This window comes from Fonsecaea nubica (assembly GCF_001646965.1).
Source record: "Fonsecaea nubica strain CBS 269.64 chromosome Unknown Scaff116, whole genome shotgun sequence".
Taxonomy (NCBI): domain Eukaryota; kingdom Fungi; phylum Ascomycota; class Eurotiomycetes; order Chaetothyriales; family Herpotrichiellaceae; genus Fonsecaea; species Fonsecaea nubica.
In genome coordinates, this window is record NW_019173789.1 from 52,678 (window position 1) to 68,610 (window position 15,933).

Genomic DNA, 15,933 nt, shown 5'->3' on the forward strand with positions numbered 1-15,933 from the left:
TCCCGCTCATCGCCCCTCAAAATCCCTCTCACTGAGATATCTTGTGGTTAACCATAACATTTGGTTCTGCATGTGCTCTCCTGGATGGCTGTGGGGTTAAGTATCCACTCATATCTCGAAGTTCAACCTCTTCCATGTGTTTGCTCTTGCACACCGCCGCATGATGGCTCGTCCGCCAAAAGTTTGACATAAAAGCCGAGAAAGGGAAATGTCAACCTAAATACGGACTCAGCCGAAGTTTGCGGTCCGGTTTGATGGCTGTTTTCCGTCAAGGTATCTCTGGACAGCTTCCCCCTTTCCTTTCTATCAACTCGAACTCCTCGTTGTGTACCATGTCTCTGGACAACACCAATGCCGAGTAAATACTCGCACAGCGTCGTCCTGGCCAGTTACTCCAGTCGGGGTATCGTCGGCCTGGCCAACGACGAGAAACGCGGGAACCAGAAGCCACCCAAGCCTTCACGGGTTCTGGCCGGTAAATCGCCACAACCTCATCAACCTGATTTGGCGATGAAGCCAGGGCCACGAGCTTCTCCTGGATCTTCATATCATGCTCGTCTCTCGACACTGTCGCCAAAATCTCCAGCACAAAGATTTTTGAAAGGGAAATATGGTCTCTTTACTGGTAGCACGCCAACCGCCCAACGGGATTCAGAGGAGGAAATATCCACCAATGTCAGATCAATGGGTGCGACTGAGGGATCTCGTCCGTCGACTAGGGAGCGAATGGTAATCTTGGACTCGGACAGTGAAGAGACTGTGGGCGGGATCGCAGTCGACTCCTTTCAGTCTCACACCTCTGGTCCAGCCAATGGAGTATTTCCGGCTTGTTCTCCGACAGCCTCACCACCAGGTCCCCAAGCTGAAAGTCCGGACCTCAATACCCAACGAAGTCCATCTAGAGCAGAGGAAACCCTACCAGATCATACCGATAGTGGATTCTTAAGTCTTGATGAGACACCACCCTCACACGTTGCTGCCCAGAAGTTGCCAATTGGACAATCTGCAATCCGATCCAAGAGACGATCAAAGTCTTCAAAAGCGGTCCGCCACAATGATACGCTGCACAACCCTCCCAGGCTTCAGACTCCGGCACAACCCTCACGGCTCGAAGGAACTGGCCGACAGACTCTCAGCCGAGCAAATATCAGTTTCATTGACTTGTCTGATGATGAGGTCAGTGGTAAATCCCACGCACATACTCCTCGCACCTCACTGGATAAGTCACCGTCAACGCATACCTTGACCTCAGAAACTGTCCTACCAGGTTCCACAATTTTCAATGCATCAACCGGCCTCCGCCTCCATGATATCGATGGCAGCCTTACTCTTGGAACGAGGCGAGCGACACAAGACAAATTGGCAAATGGAACAATTTGGCATGGTAGTCTACCTGAACCGCAAGTCCGAAAGCGGCCTCTCAGTATGGGTAACAGCTATCCCGAAGCCCTACCTTTACACAAAACCGTTATGCTCCGCAGAAGACAGACCGAGGAATTCATAAAGCCTGCAGTCTCGCGCAGTCCGACTCTAGAGCCTCGCGATCTATCTTGGTTACTGCTAGACGTGGGACTGGACGACCAATTGCAAGACGATGATCATGACGAGGGTCAGACTCTTCCACACATTACCTTGCAGTCCCCCGATTCTGAAGCTCACGCGGAGGTCACGATTGCAGGCCTGGAATCTAGCTCCTCCTCACCTGAGCCTTCAAGACTGGAGCATCTTGAGGTTGACTTCTCTAAACCTGCTAACAGAACCAAGAACGGATTATCCTACTATCTCCCGGACGAGGCTACGACGAACGTGTATCTTCACAGACACAAATATGACTCGGCACATGATTATCCGGCTCAGAATGACCTTAGGCGAAAGTCGCTACCGCCATTGAGTACCTCATGGTCTAGTCGGAGAGGAGAGGAAAACTTGTGGTCACCCAACCCAGTTAAATCAGCTCCGACGTCTGCTCAGGGCGAGGTCCGGCATCAAGCAAGGATCTCGGTCCTCAATTCCAGTCCCGCCGAGCCCGAACCCGAACCCGAAATCCAGACTTGTCCAGTCGCAGAGTTGTCTGATCAACCCACTTTAGTGCCCAAATTGAAATCAGAAGAAGAGATGAGGATGAAGATCCCGACTCCTATTCCATCCCCTTCACAGTCGGAGACGTCTCCTAAAATATCAGCCAGGAGGATGGTCAAGTCATCATCGGGTCCGATACATCGAGCACATCGAGTGTCATGGCCTGCAACCGTGCCCGAATTCGGGGTGCCCTCAATTACTCGACATGATGATTCGACACCGCACATCTACGAGCAGAGTGTGTCAACCCTCGGCTCACGATTGACGTCAGGGACTTCGCAGAAACAGAAAATCGGGCCAAAAGCGATACGGAAACTGGCATCATTTCCCCGATTCACTAGGCTGGGAAGTCCTGCACAACAAGAGAAAGGCGAGACGCCTACCAGGATAATGGAGAACCATCAAGAAGAAGATGATAATTGGGCGTTACCGAGCATCCCTATTTCAAAGGAAGCTGCTTCACGGGCCAAACTATTGGAGTTATTGGCAATAGAGGCGGAGGCTGAATCCAGGCACGAATACAAAGCATTGAAACCCTGGCATGAGTACCCTTCGGATCTGAGCAGTCAATTGCGAAATGTGGACAGCCAGACCGGACACAGCAGCGACCTAGACGATGTCATCTCTCTGTTTTCTGATGCACATGACATTCCAATCGACATCCAGGCCGACTACTCACACGACGTTCACACCATGGGAGACGAGGTAGAAGATGATCCCGATGCAGCTCTTCCTCCACCAGATATATCGCGCCACCGGGCAGATCGTTCCAGCTCACGAAATACGCATAATCGTCTTTCCCAATCTTCTCTCACCGCGCTGCCTCGCATAGCAAATGCAAAAATAGCGATCCATCGACTTTCCCGCACCACATGGGATGACATAACGAAACAGATGCCCTGGGCTTCGACTCCCACTTCATCTGCGTCCGCGCCTGCGAAAACCACCATACGACAGGAGAAGCAGGCTAAAAAAGCCAGGATGAAGACGGCAGTGAGAGCTTTTTGGGGAAGAATGAGGAGGCACATCGAGAACTGAGAGTTGCCATTTATTTTCTCTTGCCTGGTCTTTTGCTACGACTTGCACTTTTCTCCCACTGTCGCCCTCTCACTATATTTCTTTCTTCTCCTACTCTCAAAAGGCCGAGTTCGTAATTCAGGACGAAATCAAGGCACATACAAGGGACTCACAGGACGAACAAATCTACGAGGGAAGGAGGACAACACGAAGGATTCAGGAACAAACCCCAGCGACCTTTTACATTTATTGCACTTACTACACAATCAGTGTACACTACATTACACTACACTACTTTTGTTTTTCTCCCTTCTCCCCCACATCCTTGTCTGACCACCATACACACCCTCGGAGTTTTTACATGCATGTTTGTATTGATTGGTATTGAGTGACAGTGGTATCGGGACAGGAGGATGTTGGGAACCTAACCTAGCGGATCCCCATCCATGGGATGGACGAAGGGATGACTGGATGGATGGGGGGACTGATGGATATCTATGAATGAAGCGTCTTGGGCTACTATCTACGAGTACGGAGGATACATGGGATATTATATGTATGTATTTTGTACGAGGTACGAAAAAGGAACGAAACTTGACGGAGCAGATCATTATCGGTATGTAGGGTATATATAGTTGAAAGATATTTATTCTCTGTAAACACCTACACCTACACGTTCAGCTACACCTACATCTCTTCAAAGTGCCCATGTCTCTGTCTCTGTCGTCGGGCTCTATAGTCTACAGTCTGCAGTCTCTACTCGGTACAGTATAGGGCTAAGGCGCGAAATAATGCATTACTTCCTACCTACCTACCTACCTACCTACCTACCTACCGATGTACATACCTACCCTAGATGTCTTCTTCTTCCTCCACTTCTGCTCTGTTCTGTTCTGTTCTGCTCGATTCACCACTACTTGGAACCGACTAACTTTCCTTCCTTTGCTTTTCTCCTCCTCCTCATGCTGCTCGGTCCTCTGTAGGGATATAGCTCTCTCAACGGAAACGATGTATTGGGGGGCGGACAAACGCAGACATCAAGGCCGTGAAAAAGAGTGTCATTCGAATGTATGCTAAATTGGACAAAGGCTGAGTGAGAAAATATTGGGCTCATCTATCTATATACAAACAAGCTCGACTGTCAGCTTGACGGCGGAGACGGCGTTGGCGGTATTGGTGGTGGTGGCGGTGGCGGATGCTGTCATTCCCAGATATCTGGTGTCTGTGCCTGTGCCTGTATTGTATGTGAAGTGCAGGATCACAGGCCCTGTTGCGCTTGGTGTTGCCAGGCCTGTTCGTCCACATGTTGCCCTCGACGAGGCGGGCCCTGGTGCTGTGTGCTCATGTCTCCATGTTCCAACCCGCGCTTTACACCTCTGCCACCACAAACTGTACATCCTAGAGGCTGAAAAGAGAATGATAAAATCGGTTATCGTCGAATCGAACCCAGTCTCACGGCTCTTATACACAAGACGCCCTTTCGCTCACGAGTCCAGAAGTTATTTTGTGCTCGAACTTTCCCTCGGGTCCACGTTCAACCAAACAAGCTGGCTCCTCCGCTGCCCACCGCCTCAATCTCCTCTTCTGACCAAGCCTTTCGACGGAACCTGGCGGGCAGCTCCTCCCTGTCGAAGAATTCCCCTTGCTTCGGTTTAATGGGCCCCAGTGCTCTTCCTGGGGTGCCTCCGATGGCGCCGTATGCCATGGACGAGCCCGAGGAAGCGGCAGTGGAGTACGAGGAAGATGGCACACCGCCGTTGCCACCGCTACCCCTTAGAGGACCATGTTGTTGGGCTTTGGACCGGTAGGCGGCGAAGCTTTCAGGGAGACTGTGGGTGGGCGAGGCAGGGTGGGCGTGAGGAGTGTGGTCGACCGATTCTGCGGAGGGATACGCGCGTTAGTAGTTGTCAAGTGTGACACGCGAGAGAGAGAGAGAGAGAGGTACGTACTGGGTGCTGAACGTTTTCCAATAAATTTTATGAGGGGGGTGCGTTGGTGCGCAGAACGGAGAATGAGGGAGGGGCGCATGGTGGGTTGTTAGAGCTTGGTGTCGAGACTGTGCTCGGCAACGAGGTGTTCAAGAGCTGTAGACAGATCCCTATCCGTGCTTGACTATATGTTCAAGTCGTCTACTGCACCTGTGAGTACTAGGTTGGGTTCTTTCTGCTTCCTCAGATCCGGCTGGCGATTTCTCGCGTGCAGCCTTTCGAGCGGCCGGTGCTCGGACAAAAGCAAAGAGCGAAGGAGGAATAGCACGTGGCAGAGGAGTTGCAGGCTGTTCTTTCGTATCTAGGGGGAGAACAGGGAATCAGGATCGGTTTATATACGGGAGGATTAACAGGTCAAGGCGGTCGAGCCTGTGGAAAGAAATATTGCTGATTGCTGGGTGGTTTATAGTTGCGAGGGTAGAGCGAGCTTCGGGGGAAGCTTTGCTGAAGCTGCTCAAAAAAGTTCGAAATTCGGAGAAAGGCGTAACGCCCTTGCGCCCATCATATCGACGGGACGGCCTTGTTTTGCCGATTATTCGGGGAAGAAGCTTTTCCCACTTCAACTACGAGGCACCTCGTACACTACTTCAGTCGCTTCCGAACCAGTTGTCTGACTCGAACTAATGGTTCATGAACTCGTGCCTCTGGGTGTCTTTGCTTGATCTTTCTCTTGTGTCGATGATGTGCTCGTTTTGACTCGCCGCCAAGTCCGATGCTCTGCCTGCGCCGTCGCATTTCATCCGACTAAACTTGAGAACATGTCCGCTCATTCCCCAGCAACGATACAGCAACCGCCACTACTCAGATGATGTGTCTCCTGACAGACTCCAACTGCCACAGCGACCCACGTCTCCCCCCCGAGCACGACATACCGGCAGATTATTGAATCAACCCATCCACCGATTAATCAACGCCCTGAATACCTCGGATATACCAATTTTCCTTAAACTCGCGTCACCATGCACGAGTTTGCCCTCTACGGCCAAGTGCGCAAGAATGACCACCGTCGAATGCTCCAGCAACTAGCCGGATTCGCACGTATGCAACCCCAAGATGCTAAAGAGATTCACCTGGTCTTCAAGGCGCGCCAGCCTCCTGGAGTCGATCTCGTCCAGTCTATTGGTGCATCTCATTTGGCGAGCCAGCAACAGCAGGATATGCAGCGTGTTAAGAACATGCTCAATGCTGGCCTCTACTACGTCCAACTAGTTGGTGAGGTCTCGTCGGAGAGACACCCTAGACTTGCAGGAAATGGCGACGTGACCATGGCAGATGGCAGTAATGGCCAAAATGCACAAGAGTCAAGGGTGAGCTGGTCGTTTGAATTCAAGGACACTCCAGATGCGGGCAAGCAGGCAGTGAGCTCAAGGCTGATATCCAGGACGTCAATGACTGACGGCGACTTTGTCAAGTTTCTGGACCAGTTTGGCTATGAGTATGACCTCTTTTGTCTCTTCAAAGGCAAGATCCAAGACTGACGATGATGCAGCTATGTTTCGCGCTACATGGTTGTTGGGTCAAGGTTCTATGATCACGATACCACCATTTTCCTACACAAAGTACTACAACTCCCCCAAATAGCTGCAGATGAAGCTATCTCCGACAGATCGTTCTTATCGAACATTGACCGCCTCCCCGAGCTGGATAGCTCTGGTGGATATGCCCTCCAGGCATCGATTGATGTGGTTGATGGAAACAACCCAGAGCTTAAAGAGCGAGCAACTAGGCAACTACTGGCCATCAAGGAAGCGTTGAGGCAGGCAGTCGATCTGTCACCGGGCGACAGATTGGCTCTGGATACGCGGCTACCTATCACTTCACGTAGAACTTGAACCTATTGGAAGATTAGAGAGCAACATGACGCCGATTATGGCAGGCAGCCCTGCCGCTCGAGGGTGTTGTTGGCTCAGCCCGTTGCACGTGACGTGAATATAATGGGTAAATGACGTACGTCTTTTCAAACGCGTTGGTCGCGTCGATTCTTCTCAAGTCTCATCTCACCTTCCATCTCCAGCACTTGAAAAGATTGGCCAATTTTGACTATCGCTTTCAAGACTACCTCTTCGCTGACCCTGGCGTCTCGTTCATGGCTGACTCGATTGAGTCGCCTCACTCCTCGTGTTTCGCGTACCCATCCTCAACTCTTTAGCACAGGTCTCTTCATACGGTCCTACACCATGAAACGATCAGCCCCGCCCCCGGCTGGCTCTATCTCCCCACCCCTGATCAGGCGTAAAATCGAATCGGCTACAACCAGTATGATTGGGAGAATGTTGTAACACCGTAAGATACTGACCATAGCTAGGCAAGGCTGTGGCTAGTTTCTTCAAACCAGCATCACAAAAAGAACCGGAGAAACTCGTGTGGCGGACCGTTAACCACAGCCTCATCATTGGCCAGTACAACGTGCCTCAGAAACCACCTCAACCACGCACACTTCCTGTCAAGATTGCTGCCTTCGACCTGGATGACACTCTCGTGACCCCCAATTCTGGAAACAAATGGGCGAGAACTGCTGTGAGTTGGAAGTGGTGGGACCCATCAGTCCCCGGCCGACTGAAATCTCTCCACAACGATGGTTATCTCCTAGTCATTCTCAGCAACCAGTCAGCCGTCAGTCTAAAAGATAATCCCAAAACGCTCAAAAAGGACATGGCCAGCCTGGCAAACTTCAAAAACCAGGCCAGTTCAATCCTGAAACAACTCGACCTACCGGTCAGTATCTACGCCGCAACGGGCCAAGATCGATACCGCAAGCCTCGAGTAGGGATGTGGGAGGAGATGCTGGAAGACCACGATCTTCATGCAGACGGAGCGGTGGACATGGCACACTCGTTCTATGTGGGCGATGCGGCCGGAAGAGACAAGACCGACAAGAGACGAAAAGATCATGCAACGTCGGACAGGTGCTCTCTAACACCACGCATTGGGGAAATAGTATGCTAATTGCCGCTAGGGATCTTGCCGCAAATATCGGCATTCAGTTTCACACACCAGAAGAGTTCTTCCTCGACGAGACCACCGAACCGTACGAGCACGTCTTTGACCCAAGAAAGCACCTTGAGCTCGCAAAGCCTTCTTGTTCTGCCGTGAATGACGCAAATGCAAGTTTGATATCAGCGCCGTTCACGAAGAATAGCCCCCATGAACTGGTCATTTTCTGTGGGTCTCCAGGGGCTGGAAAAAGCACATTCTATTGGGACGTACTCCAACCACTCGGTTATGAGAGAGTCAATCAGGACATCCTCAAGACTGTGAGTCTCATTCCTTTCCCTCGATTGGCAGTCTCCGCTCAGGAGACCGGATTCAGTAACACGACATCCTACCATTTTAGCCCCTCACCTACATATGTGGACTTCGTCAAAGGGAACTTGTTTTAAGCTGAGACATATTGCTAATTCCGTACAGCGCGACAAATGCATCAAAAAAGCAAAGGAACTCTTGGAAGCAGGGCTATCCGTGGCAGTTGGTACGTTTGTTCTTCTTGTTGTTCGAGGCGTTGGCTTGCTCAACCTCGCTTTTTCCTCGACAGTAGCACGCAGATCACTTGCTGGACAGGGACAGTATGACATGTCATGCAGAAATGTTGTGCAGAGGGCTGTCTGTCGAGCCATGCATGAGATGTCACTTCTGCACCACTCTACACAGCATCTCGTGTTACCCTTGTCCTGCCACCAGTCCCAGACCTTCCCCAGATTCCGTCGTAACCACAATGACTCGGTCCCCTTGAGATAGGATCCACTCCTCACATCATGCGCCAGATTATCATCTAGCCTGACTTTCTCTATCCGCTCTTCCCCGCCTCGTCCCTCACATTTTGTCAACGTCTTTTGCTGCCTTTCACCGCATGGAACCATCCTCGTTCTTGCTAACTTTCGTCCTGGAATGGCAGATAACACAAACGCAGACATCGAAACCCGTGCGTACTGGGTAAAGGTAGCCCGTGAATTTAATGTCCCTATCCGCTGTGTCCGCTTCACAGCCTCGACTCGCCTCGCAGAGCATAACGATGCTGTGAGGGCAATGAATCCAAATACAGTGCGTACCGCTCCTTGTGTCAGAATTGGTGTATCGACAATTTTATCTAGACTAGATACGGAGTGCTGACAACTTCTCATGTTCATAAACAGATGAACCCCGAAAATCGCACTCAACTCCCTGGTATCGCATTTCGGTCCTTCGTGCAGAGGTTCCAGGAACCTAAGCTCGAGGAGGGCTTCGAGGATATCTATCAGGTCGACTTTGAGGTAAGTCCTAAGTCACCTTGTTTTCTTGTCACTTTTTCTAGTCCTCCTCTCTGGTTGTCGCTTTTTACTGACGCGATGGGACATAAAGTTCAAGGGAACCGAGGAACAGAAACGGCTCTGGTCCAGGTACTGGGTGTCGAAATTTTCGACGTGAGAGAGGCAATGCAGAAGAACACGAACCTTGCGGCTCAGTCACAACTTCAAACCTCCAGCGACCGTTATCTGCGACATCACACATACCTCGACACGTGTAACAGTTTGTCTAGGCTACCTCCATGCTATCAGTGAGCCTGAATACATGGCATGGTACACTGCAGCTGTCACGATCTCAGTTTTACTACTCTTACCTTACACTACCTGACTCACGCCCATCCATGCGGCGAAAGCTAGGAACGTTACCGTATGCTACATACCACATCAAGCACTGCTATGATCCATGATATACCTGCGAAATCACTGGAGACTGGAACTGCTGGTCGTCTGCTTGTCGCCTTCGATTGGTCTGCAGGTGAGAAAAGACCCTACTCGGATACCTTTCGCGGCAGGTGGACGCGGTTCAGAGCGCACCGGACACGGACCAGTAAGTCTACTCGGCCGATGGTTCGTTTGGAGCTTTACAAGTACTTTCTGTAGCGTGGGAGCACAACGGAAGAACCACCAACGGCAGACCTGTACCAAGATACCTCGACAAGATCGCACTGATTTCGGAATGTCACGGCTACCCAGGAGTTACTGATATGTGGACGATACGAGGCCGTTACAAAAATCAAACGGGTCTCTCGATAGTGCACAGAAAAGTCAGTGCACCGCATTTTCATTGGTGGGAAAAGCCACTATCAACGCTCTTTAAGGCCAAGACGGTGTGTGATTGGGTGACACGGGTGGAAAAATCACGAATTCTACCACAGCACTGATACAATGTCGTGATTGCGGTTAGCCAGGTCTTGGTTGGCCGACCATCGGACCTACAGGTTAACAGATTTCACGCCTCTGAGACGGATGTTGTTTGCCTGGAGGTTTTCATCGAGGGAGGGAGGGAGCCCCGGCGGGGAAAGAAGCTTCTGACCGCCGCGACAAAACCTCAAGACTCAAGGGATATGATGGCGCGTTTGTTATTCAAACCCAGCAAAAGTGCGATGTGTGCATGTGGAAGCTTCTGGCAATCCTTGCGTCGCTGGTAGCGTTAGCGGACGCTCCCCGGTCAGAAACCTCATGGCATGCAATGTGGAGATGGAATAGACTTTTCCTCCGATGACTATCGATTGCGGCTTTCCCCAACGATTGTAACATCCCTGCCCATTGGAGACCGTTGCCTCGTCTCGGAGGTTTCAAATGCGTTGTGGCTGCAAGTCCCAGACAAGAGGACTGAGATATACCTCCGAAGCTACTCGGTACAGCTTGTGGATTCCTTCCGAACCAGGAACCAGGTACCTCTTGTACATGTAGTGTGCGGCAATCATCGAGAGTCGGAGGATGCTCGGTCCTTGTCTGACTCCTTCAATAGCATTCGTGGGGAGTAAATATAGTCACTGGACGGTGAGATGGAAGGCTGTGGCCCTTGTCCCCATCCTCCAAGTTGTGCATGCTGAAAATATATCTCCCAAGTCTTCGTTCTTACTCTGCGAATTTATTGTCCATTACAGGAACAATGATGCCATGCGTCCGGACGAATGACAATAGCGGCGACTACAGTGGAGCGATTGAAAGCATGTAGGTACTCGTACTATTCGCAGGCAGGCAGGTCAAAGATGGAGAGGGAAAAGGGACCAGGAGATGACATTGAGGGCCACGAATAACGAGCTGGTGAACATGCCCTGAACGCAACCGATTGGCCGTTGCAGCCAATTTAGCGGTCGGGCAGTTTTTTTGGACCTTGTGAGGAGGAGGGGTTCGCTTCGCATCCTTCCTGGATTCTCGCGAAGCTGTGATGCTGGTCAGTCAGTGCTTTTGAGGAAAAGGAGGAGAAGCGGGCCTGACTGACACCTGCATGTCCGATACTCCCACAGGTCATATATAGCTCAAGGCACGGGGGAATCCTTGAGAAGTGCTGTACCTACATAAGCCCTTGGGAGGAGGATAGAAGTGGTCTTTGGGACTGGACAAGGTACCAAAGGGAGTGCTACCAGGAGTTCGAGGTAGGGTTGGGTCGCTTGTCGCGTGCAAACTCTGCAAGTTGGAGACAGGCCAGTGGTGAATCACCCCATGCATCAATACAGAAGGTGGGAATGAGAATGGTGCGCTACTTGATACTACGACGAGTACCGTGGCGCGCACCAAAAGTATTGTCAACGCTAGTGATAGAATGACAAGCTGATCAAAAGACAACAGACTTTATTTTCGATGCCCCTTATAGCGGCCCCCGGAGGTATCGGAGCCCAATCCTCGGTACCTACAGCGCCTATCAAGACTGAAAATATAGACTAAGCTACCGCCTATTAGCTCTGACTTATAGCTATGAGATAGGTATGAATGCCTATAAGCCCAGAAAATCTTCTATCACAGTAAGTAACATTTGTCATTTAAATTAGCGTTAGTACTTTTAGTGCGCGCCCTCGTAGTAGATACTAGAACGAACAGAATGTGGTCGCACTGGCTACCACTAGGTATTGGGTATATCTGATACCGTTCACGGTTCCTGCATCTAGCTACTACGCCAGTGCCTTGCAGAACAAACTAGACCAGGCACTCTACACCCTCTAGGTCCCCCTCCACCACGGGCGGAAGCATGAAAGCGGCACGGGTGAAGGCACAAGCGCCATCTCACAGCGTTTGGTGGCATGGGCTTGCATGGGCTAGGACAAGTGCTAGACAGCTGCAACAAACAGCGGCTCCGGACTTTGGAAAATAATAATCTGTGTCTTTGAACTGCTTGGTCCCACAGGCTGGATTCCGCCCACTAGAATTGCTTGCTGTAGCTAAAGCCGGACAAAACTACGCATGCGACAACCCGGTCGTTGTACCTGCAAGGCAGCCTCAGCCGTCACTTTCTCTGAGCCTTTCTTTTCGTATCTCTAGAAGGGGAGGGGGGAAGGGGGGGCTGGTGACAAGCAACCAAGAAAGGACCAACCGCAAACACTGCCGACAAGCCACAAACCTCATCGTCAGTGGTTCTCTGGCTTGCTTGCTTGAGCAGGCCACATCCCCCATGTCCAGCAAAGCAGAGAACACCCTCCCCCAGCTACAGACCTCACACAAATATAGCCCAGACATGTCGCAGCAGAAGCCGGCAGTGCGCACCAGACCAGCTCCCTTCTCAACTTACTCGTCTTCTCTTGCAATCCAAACGGTTCTCCTAAACCCATCCTACCACGAAGCTGGACAAAACACCCACGGCTCCTCTCTCGGTCATTTGTGAAGGAATCGGTGGTGCGATTGGATAGAGACTCAGAGAATTTGAGTGTATGGGTGAGTGAAAGATCCGAACACTAGAAGTGGCAGTGAGCTTTGTTTGGCGACCCGGACTGTGCATGCATCACCCGTTGTCGTCGGTGGCGGTCATTCTAGTTCTGGAGAAAGCCCTGATTCGAGCCCTAGAGTTTTTGCTTTCTGTTGCCTCTGGGTGGATTGGGGCTTTTCCTATCCTGGCCGGGGCTCGGTGGACGGGGCTCGACGGGTTGACGCGGGGGCTTCTTATCCCAGGTGGGCTGGCGGCCGTTCAGTTGCGGTTGGCTGTGGGTGGCTGTTGGGTGGCTGCTGTTGAGTTTTGAAAGTCTCAGAGACCAAGACCAAAACTAACAGGGTCAGACCCTTGCCCCCGCAAGCGAGCAGCGAAGGATTGGCCACAAGCGACGCTGCATGGAGTCGGCCCAACAGCTGCCACAGCCAACAGGCCCAGGGCCACGGCACACAACTTTTTCCTCTGTCCACTGAGCACTCAGGCTTCTTCGCTCCAAGTTCGACTTGTCAACATCCCTCTCTTGCTTCCTCCCTTCTGTCTGTACACATGGCACTCGACTGATGGAACCTTTGCAAACAGGTAGAGCGTCCTCTCCTCAGCCTCGACCAGTCAATCTGTGTCTGGCCTGAAGCACTCGCTCTTGATTGATCCAGCCTTCACCACCACCGCCACTGCGAGAGCAAAGCTGCCATTAACCTCAACCACCGAGACAAACCTCGTCCGCTACCCAATTCACTTGAGACCACCTTCACCAGCCCGTCATGCGCGCAGCTGTCCGACTGTGACGTGACCCAACCCGGTCTCAGTCCTCTTCGATTCTATTTCCTCTTGTTATCGAACGCTCGCTCGACTGATCCAATTCGCTCCTACTCTTAAGAATAATATACCCTCCAACTACCTATACCTCAGTATGGAACATACCACTCCATATTCCTTCGACACGCTGCCTCCTGCCACTCGTTCTTCCGCCTCTTCACTCGATACATCCTCGCCAACGGTGTCCATGTTCTCCAAGGGCCATTCTTCGCGAGGTTCGGGCTCCTCCATTGCCTCGTCTCCCGTTCCCCGAGAATCTCTTGACATGTTTGGTGTCCCTAAGCGGTTGGAAGATGTCACTGAGGAGCCTCAGGAAAGAGAGGGGATTGACGGTTACACGTTGGTCAATGACGGCGCATGTGACTGGAGTGACTATGACAAGGCTTTCTCAAGTGACTACAGCCACTTTCCACCTCCCACTGCCCCGGTACAGCCCGACTGGATCTTGGCGATGCCCATCGACAGTTCACTCGCCTCACAGCCTTATCACACGCCACGTCGGAGATCGGCAGAGCAGCTCTCATCAACCCAAGGGCACCGCTTCAGCAGCAAGTTTGGGTCGTTGTCGCGACGGTGGAAAAACAGATCGGCTGGGCCCCAGCTCTCAATCGTTACGCACACCAGCGCTTCTGCTTCGCGTTCAGGATCCTTGAGCTCGTCGCAGATCTGCAGCCCAGCTCTCAGTGCTGTCTCCAAGCACGAAACTGTCCTGCCATCAACCTCAATTGTGGCGGAGACGAACGAGATATCCGTGGACGCTGATGTGGGACCAACCGATATTGAACAGAAGACGCCAGAACGCGAGTCATCAGAGTCAGTACAAGCTACCACACCACTCTTACCACCCATGTTTTCCGAGTTCTGCCAGAGAGAAGAGCCTGTCTGTTCTCCTCTTCAATCGCCGGCTATTGCACCTACTCCTGCCGCCTTGAGCTCTCGGACATCATTTGAGGCCCCATGGTCATGCCTACCATCCCCTCCTTTGTCGACGAAGCCGTCAATGGTTTCTATGCAGACGAGATCCCGCGCAAACACGTTGAACAGTTGCGCTTTTGGCGACATCCCTCCATTGCAGCTTTTAGAAGACCCTTCCGATCCCTGGGCTGTTCGCCTAGGTCATGCAAACTACACTATACACCCTGAGCCGTATACGCCTGAGACCCTGGACTTGGATTCCTACGCCGAGTTTCGCAAAAACTGGGATCAGGCGCGAATACACTATGCTAAGCACATCACAAGGACCGCCGAACACTATGGGTCGACTTCCAAAGTCTACAAGCTGACCGAGGAGAAATGGGCATCGATTGATGACTCTTGGAAGCGACAACATGACCTTATGAGGACTGCTCTGGCTCCTGTGCTGGCTCGTCTGAGCGACGGATCAGAGACACAGGATTCCAGCACATCGAGCTCTGTGCTCGAGAAGCCTCTTACTCGAGTGGCTGTGCCGGTCATCGACGACAAGAGTGGCAAATTTCCCAAGCTTGGTGACGGCGAGATCGTCGGACCAATGTCTGTCGCTCCCCCTCGCGCTTTTTACGACTCCAACAAGGGCATCGAAATCGGGAGCCCACCCGTTTCACCACACAAACGAAAGCTCTTCAAAGTCCTTTCCGATATCTTTCGCAATTGATATGTACAAATCCCTTTCCATCCCTGCCACTTGTACACAAGGCCCTCACCCCACCTGTACACATTTTCTTTCGGGTTATACAGAACCATTTGTCTACCATTATAATGGCTGGCGTTGTCGAGACAGAGACCTACAGGCGCCAAATGCACGACCGCAAGGTCTTGGAAAAGGAAAAGAAATACCATACTAGGGAGCAATCCCTTGTCACCAACACCTGCTATGCCTTTTTACCTGATGGCAACAGCAGCCATATTTACCAACTTGTTCTCCACGGCTTAACGACGACCACTACGAAAAATCTTAACGCTCCTTTTACAACATGATTCTCATCCAGCAACAGGATTCTATTTCCAGATGATGACGACTTGCAGCCTTCAGCACAGCGAAGCGATCTTGTTTTTTATCTCTTTGTTTTGATTGCTTTCAGTGCGTGGTGGCTTCCAAAATCGGTAAACGGAAAAGTCGTATTCCGGGGTTTCCATGTCTGCGGGTTGACAAGGGGTGGAGGATGCAAATGGAGAGATGATTCTCCTACACATGGCGGCTTTCATACATCAACTAGACGGACGTGCGACTCCTCGGGAGAGTGAGAGAGAGAGAGAGAGAGAGAGAGAGAGAGAGAGAGAGAGCACACGGTAGACGGAGGATACAGATGTATGCTAGCGCAGTCGGACTGTCATTTTTACCGCGTCGGTGATTTGCGAGCCAGGGCAAGGAGGCGTGAGGGCGGCGGCGAGGGCCTGCGGGTGTTGGGGC

The 15,933-nt window shown here is 51.6% G+C and overlaps 5 protein-coding genes across 5 annotated transcripts; 4 read left to right on the top strand and 1 right to left on the bottom strand.

Moving 5' to 3' along the window:
- Positions 1 to 351: 351 nt before the first annotated feature.
- Positions 352 to 3,117, top strand: AYO20_10606 (hypothetical protein; the record flags this gene model as incomplete). The annotated part of the gene is made up of 1 exon (XM_022648862.1): positions 352 to 3,117. The coding sequence occupies one exon, from the start codon at positions 352 to 354 to the stop codon at positions 3,115 to 3,117; it is 2,766 nt and encodes a 921-aa protein (XP_022495165.1).
- A 1,513-nt stretch (positions 3,118 to 4,630) lies between these two features.
- Positions 4,631 to 5,124, bottom strand: AYO20_10607 (hypothetical protein; the record flags this gene model as incomplete). Its single annotated transcript, XM_022648863.1, has 2 exons — positions 4,631 to 4,974; positions 5,046 to 5,124. 2 exons carry the CDS (start codon positions 5,122 to 5,124, stop codon positions 4,631 to 4,633), a joined length of 423 nt encoding a protein of 140 aa, XP_022495166.1.
- Positions 5,125 to 6,043: 919 nt separating this feature from the next.
- AYO20_10608 (hypothetical protein) lies at positions 6,044 to 6,916 on the top strand (the record flags this gene model as incomplete). The annotated part of the gene is made up of 2 exons (XM_022648864.1): positions 6,044 to 6,519; positions 6,574 to 6,916. The coding sequence occupies 2 exons, from the start codon at positions 6,044 to 6,046 to the stop codon at positions 6,914 to 6,916; spliced, it is 819 nt and encodes a 272-aa protein (XP_022495167.1).
- Positions 6,917 to 7,261: 345 nt separating this feature from the next.
- AYO20_10609 (hypothetical protein) lies at positions 7,262 to 9,485 on the top strand (the record flags this gene model as incomplete). Its single annotated transcript, XM_022648865.1, has 5 exons — positions 7,262 to 7,340; positions 7,390 to 7,990; positions 8,041 to 8,338; positions 9,215 to 9,331; positions 9,420 to 9,485. 5 exons carry the CDS (start codon positions 7,262 to 7,264, stop codon positions 9,483 to 9,485), a joined length of 1,161 nt encoding a protein of 386 aa, XP_022495168.1.
- A 4,153-nt stretch (positions 9,486 to 13,638) lies between these two features.
- AYO20_10610 (hypothetical protein) lies at positions 13,639 to 15,177 on the top strand (the record flags this gene model as incomplete). The annotated part of the gene is made up of 1 exon (XM_022648866.1): positions 13,639 to 15,177. One exon carries the CDS (start codon positions 13,639 to 13,641, stop codon positions 15,175 to 15,177), a length of 1,539 nt encoding a protein of 512 aa, XP_022495169.1.
- Positions 15,178 to 15,933: the final 756 nt, after the last annotated feature.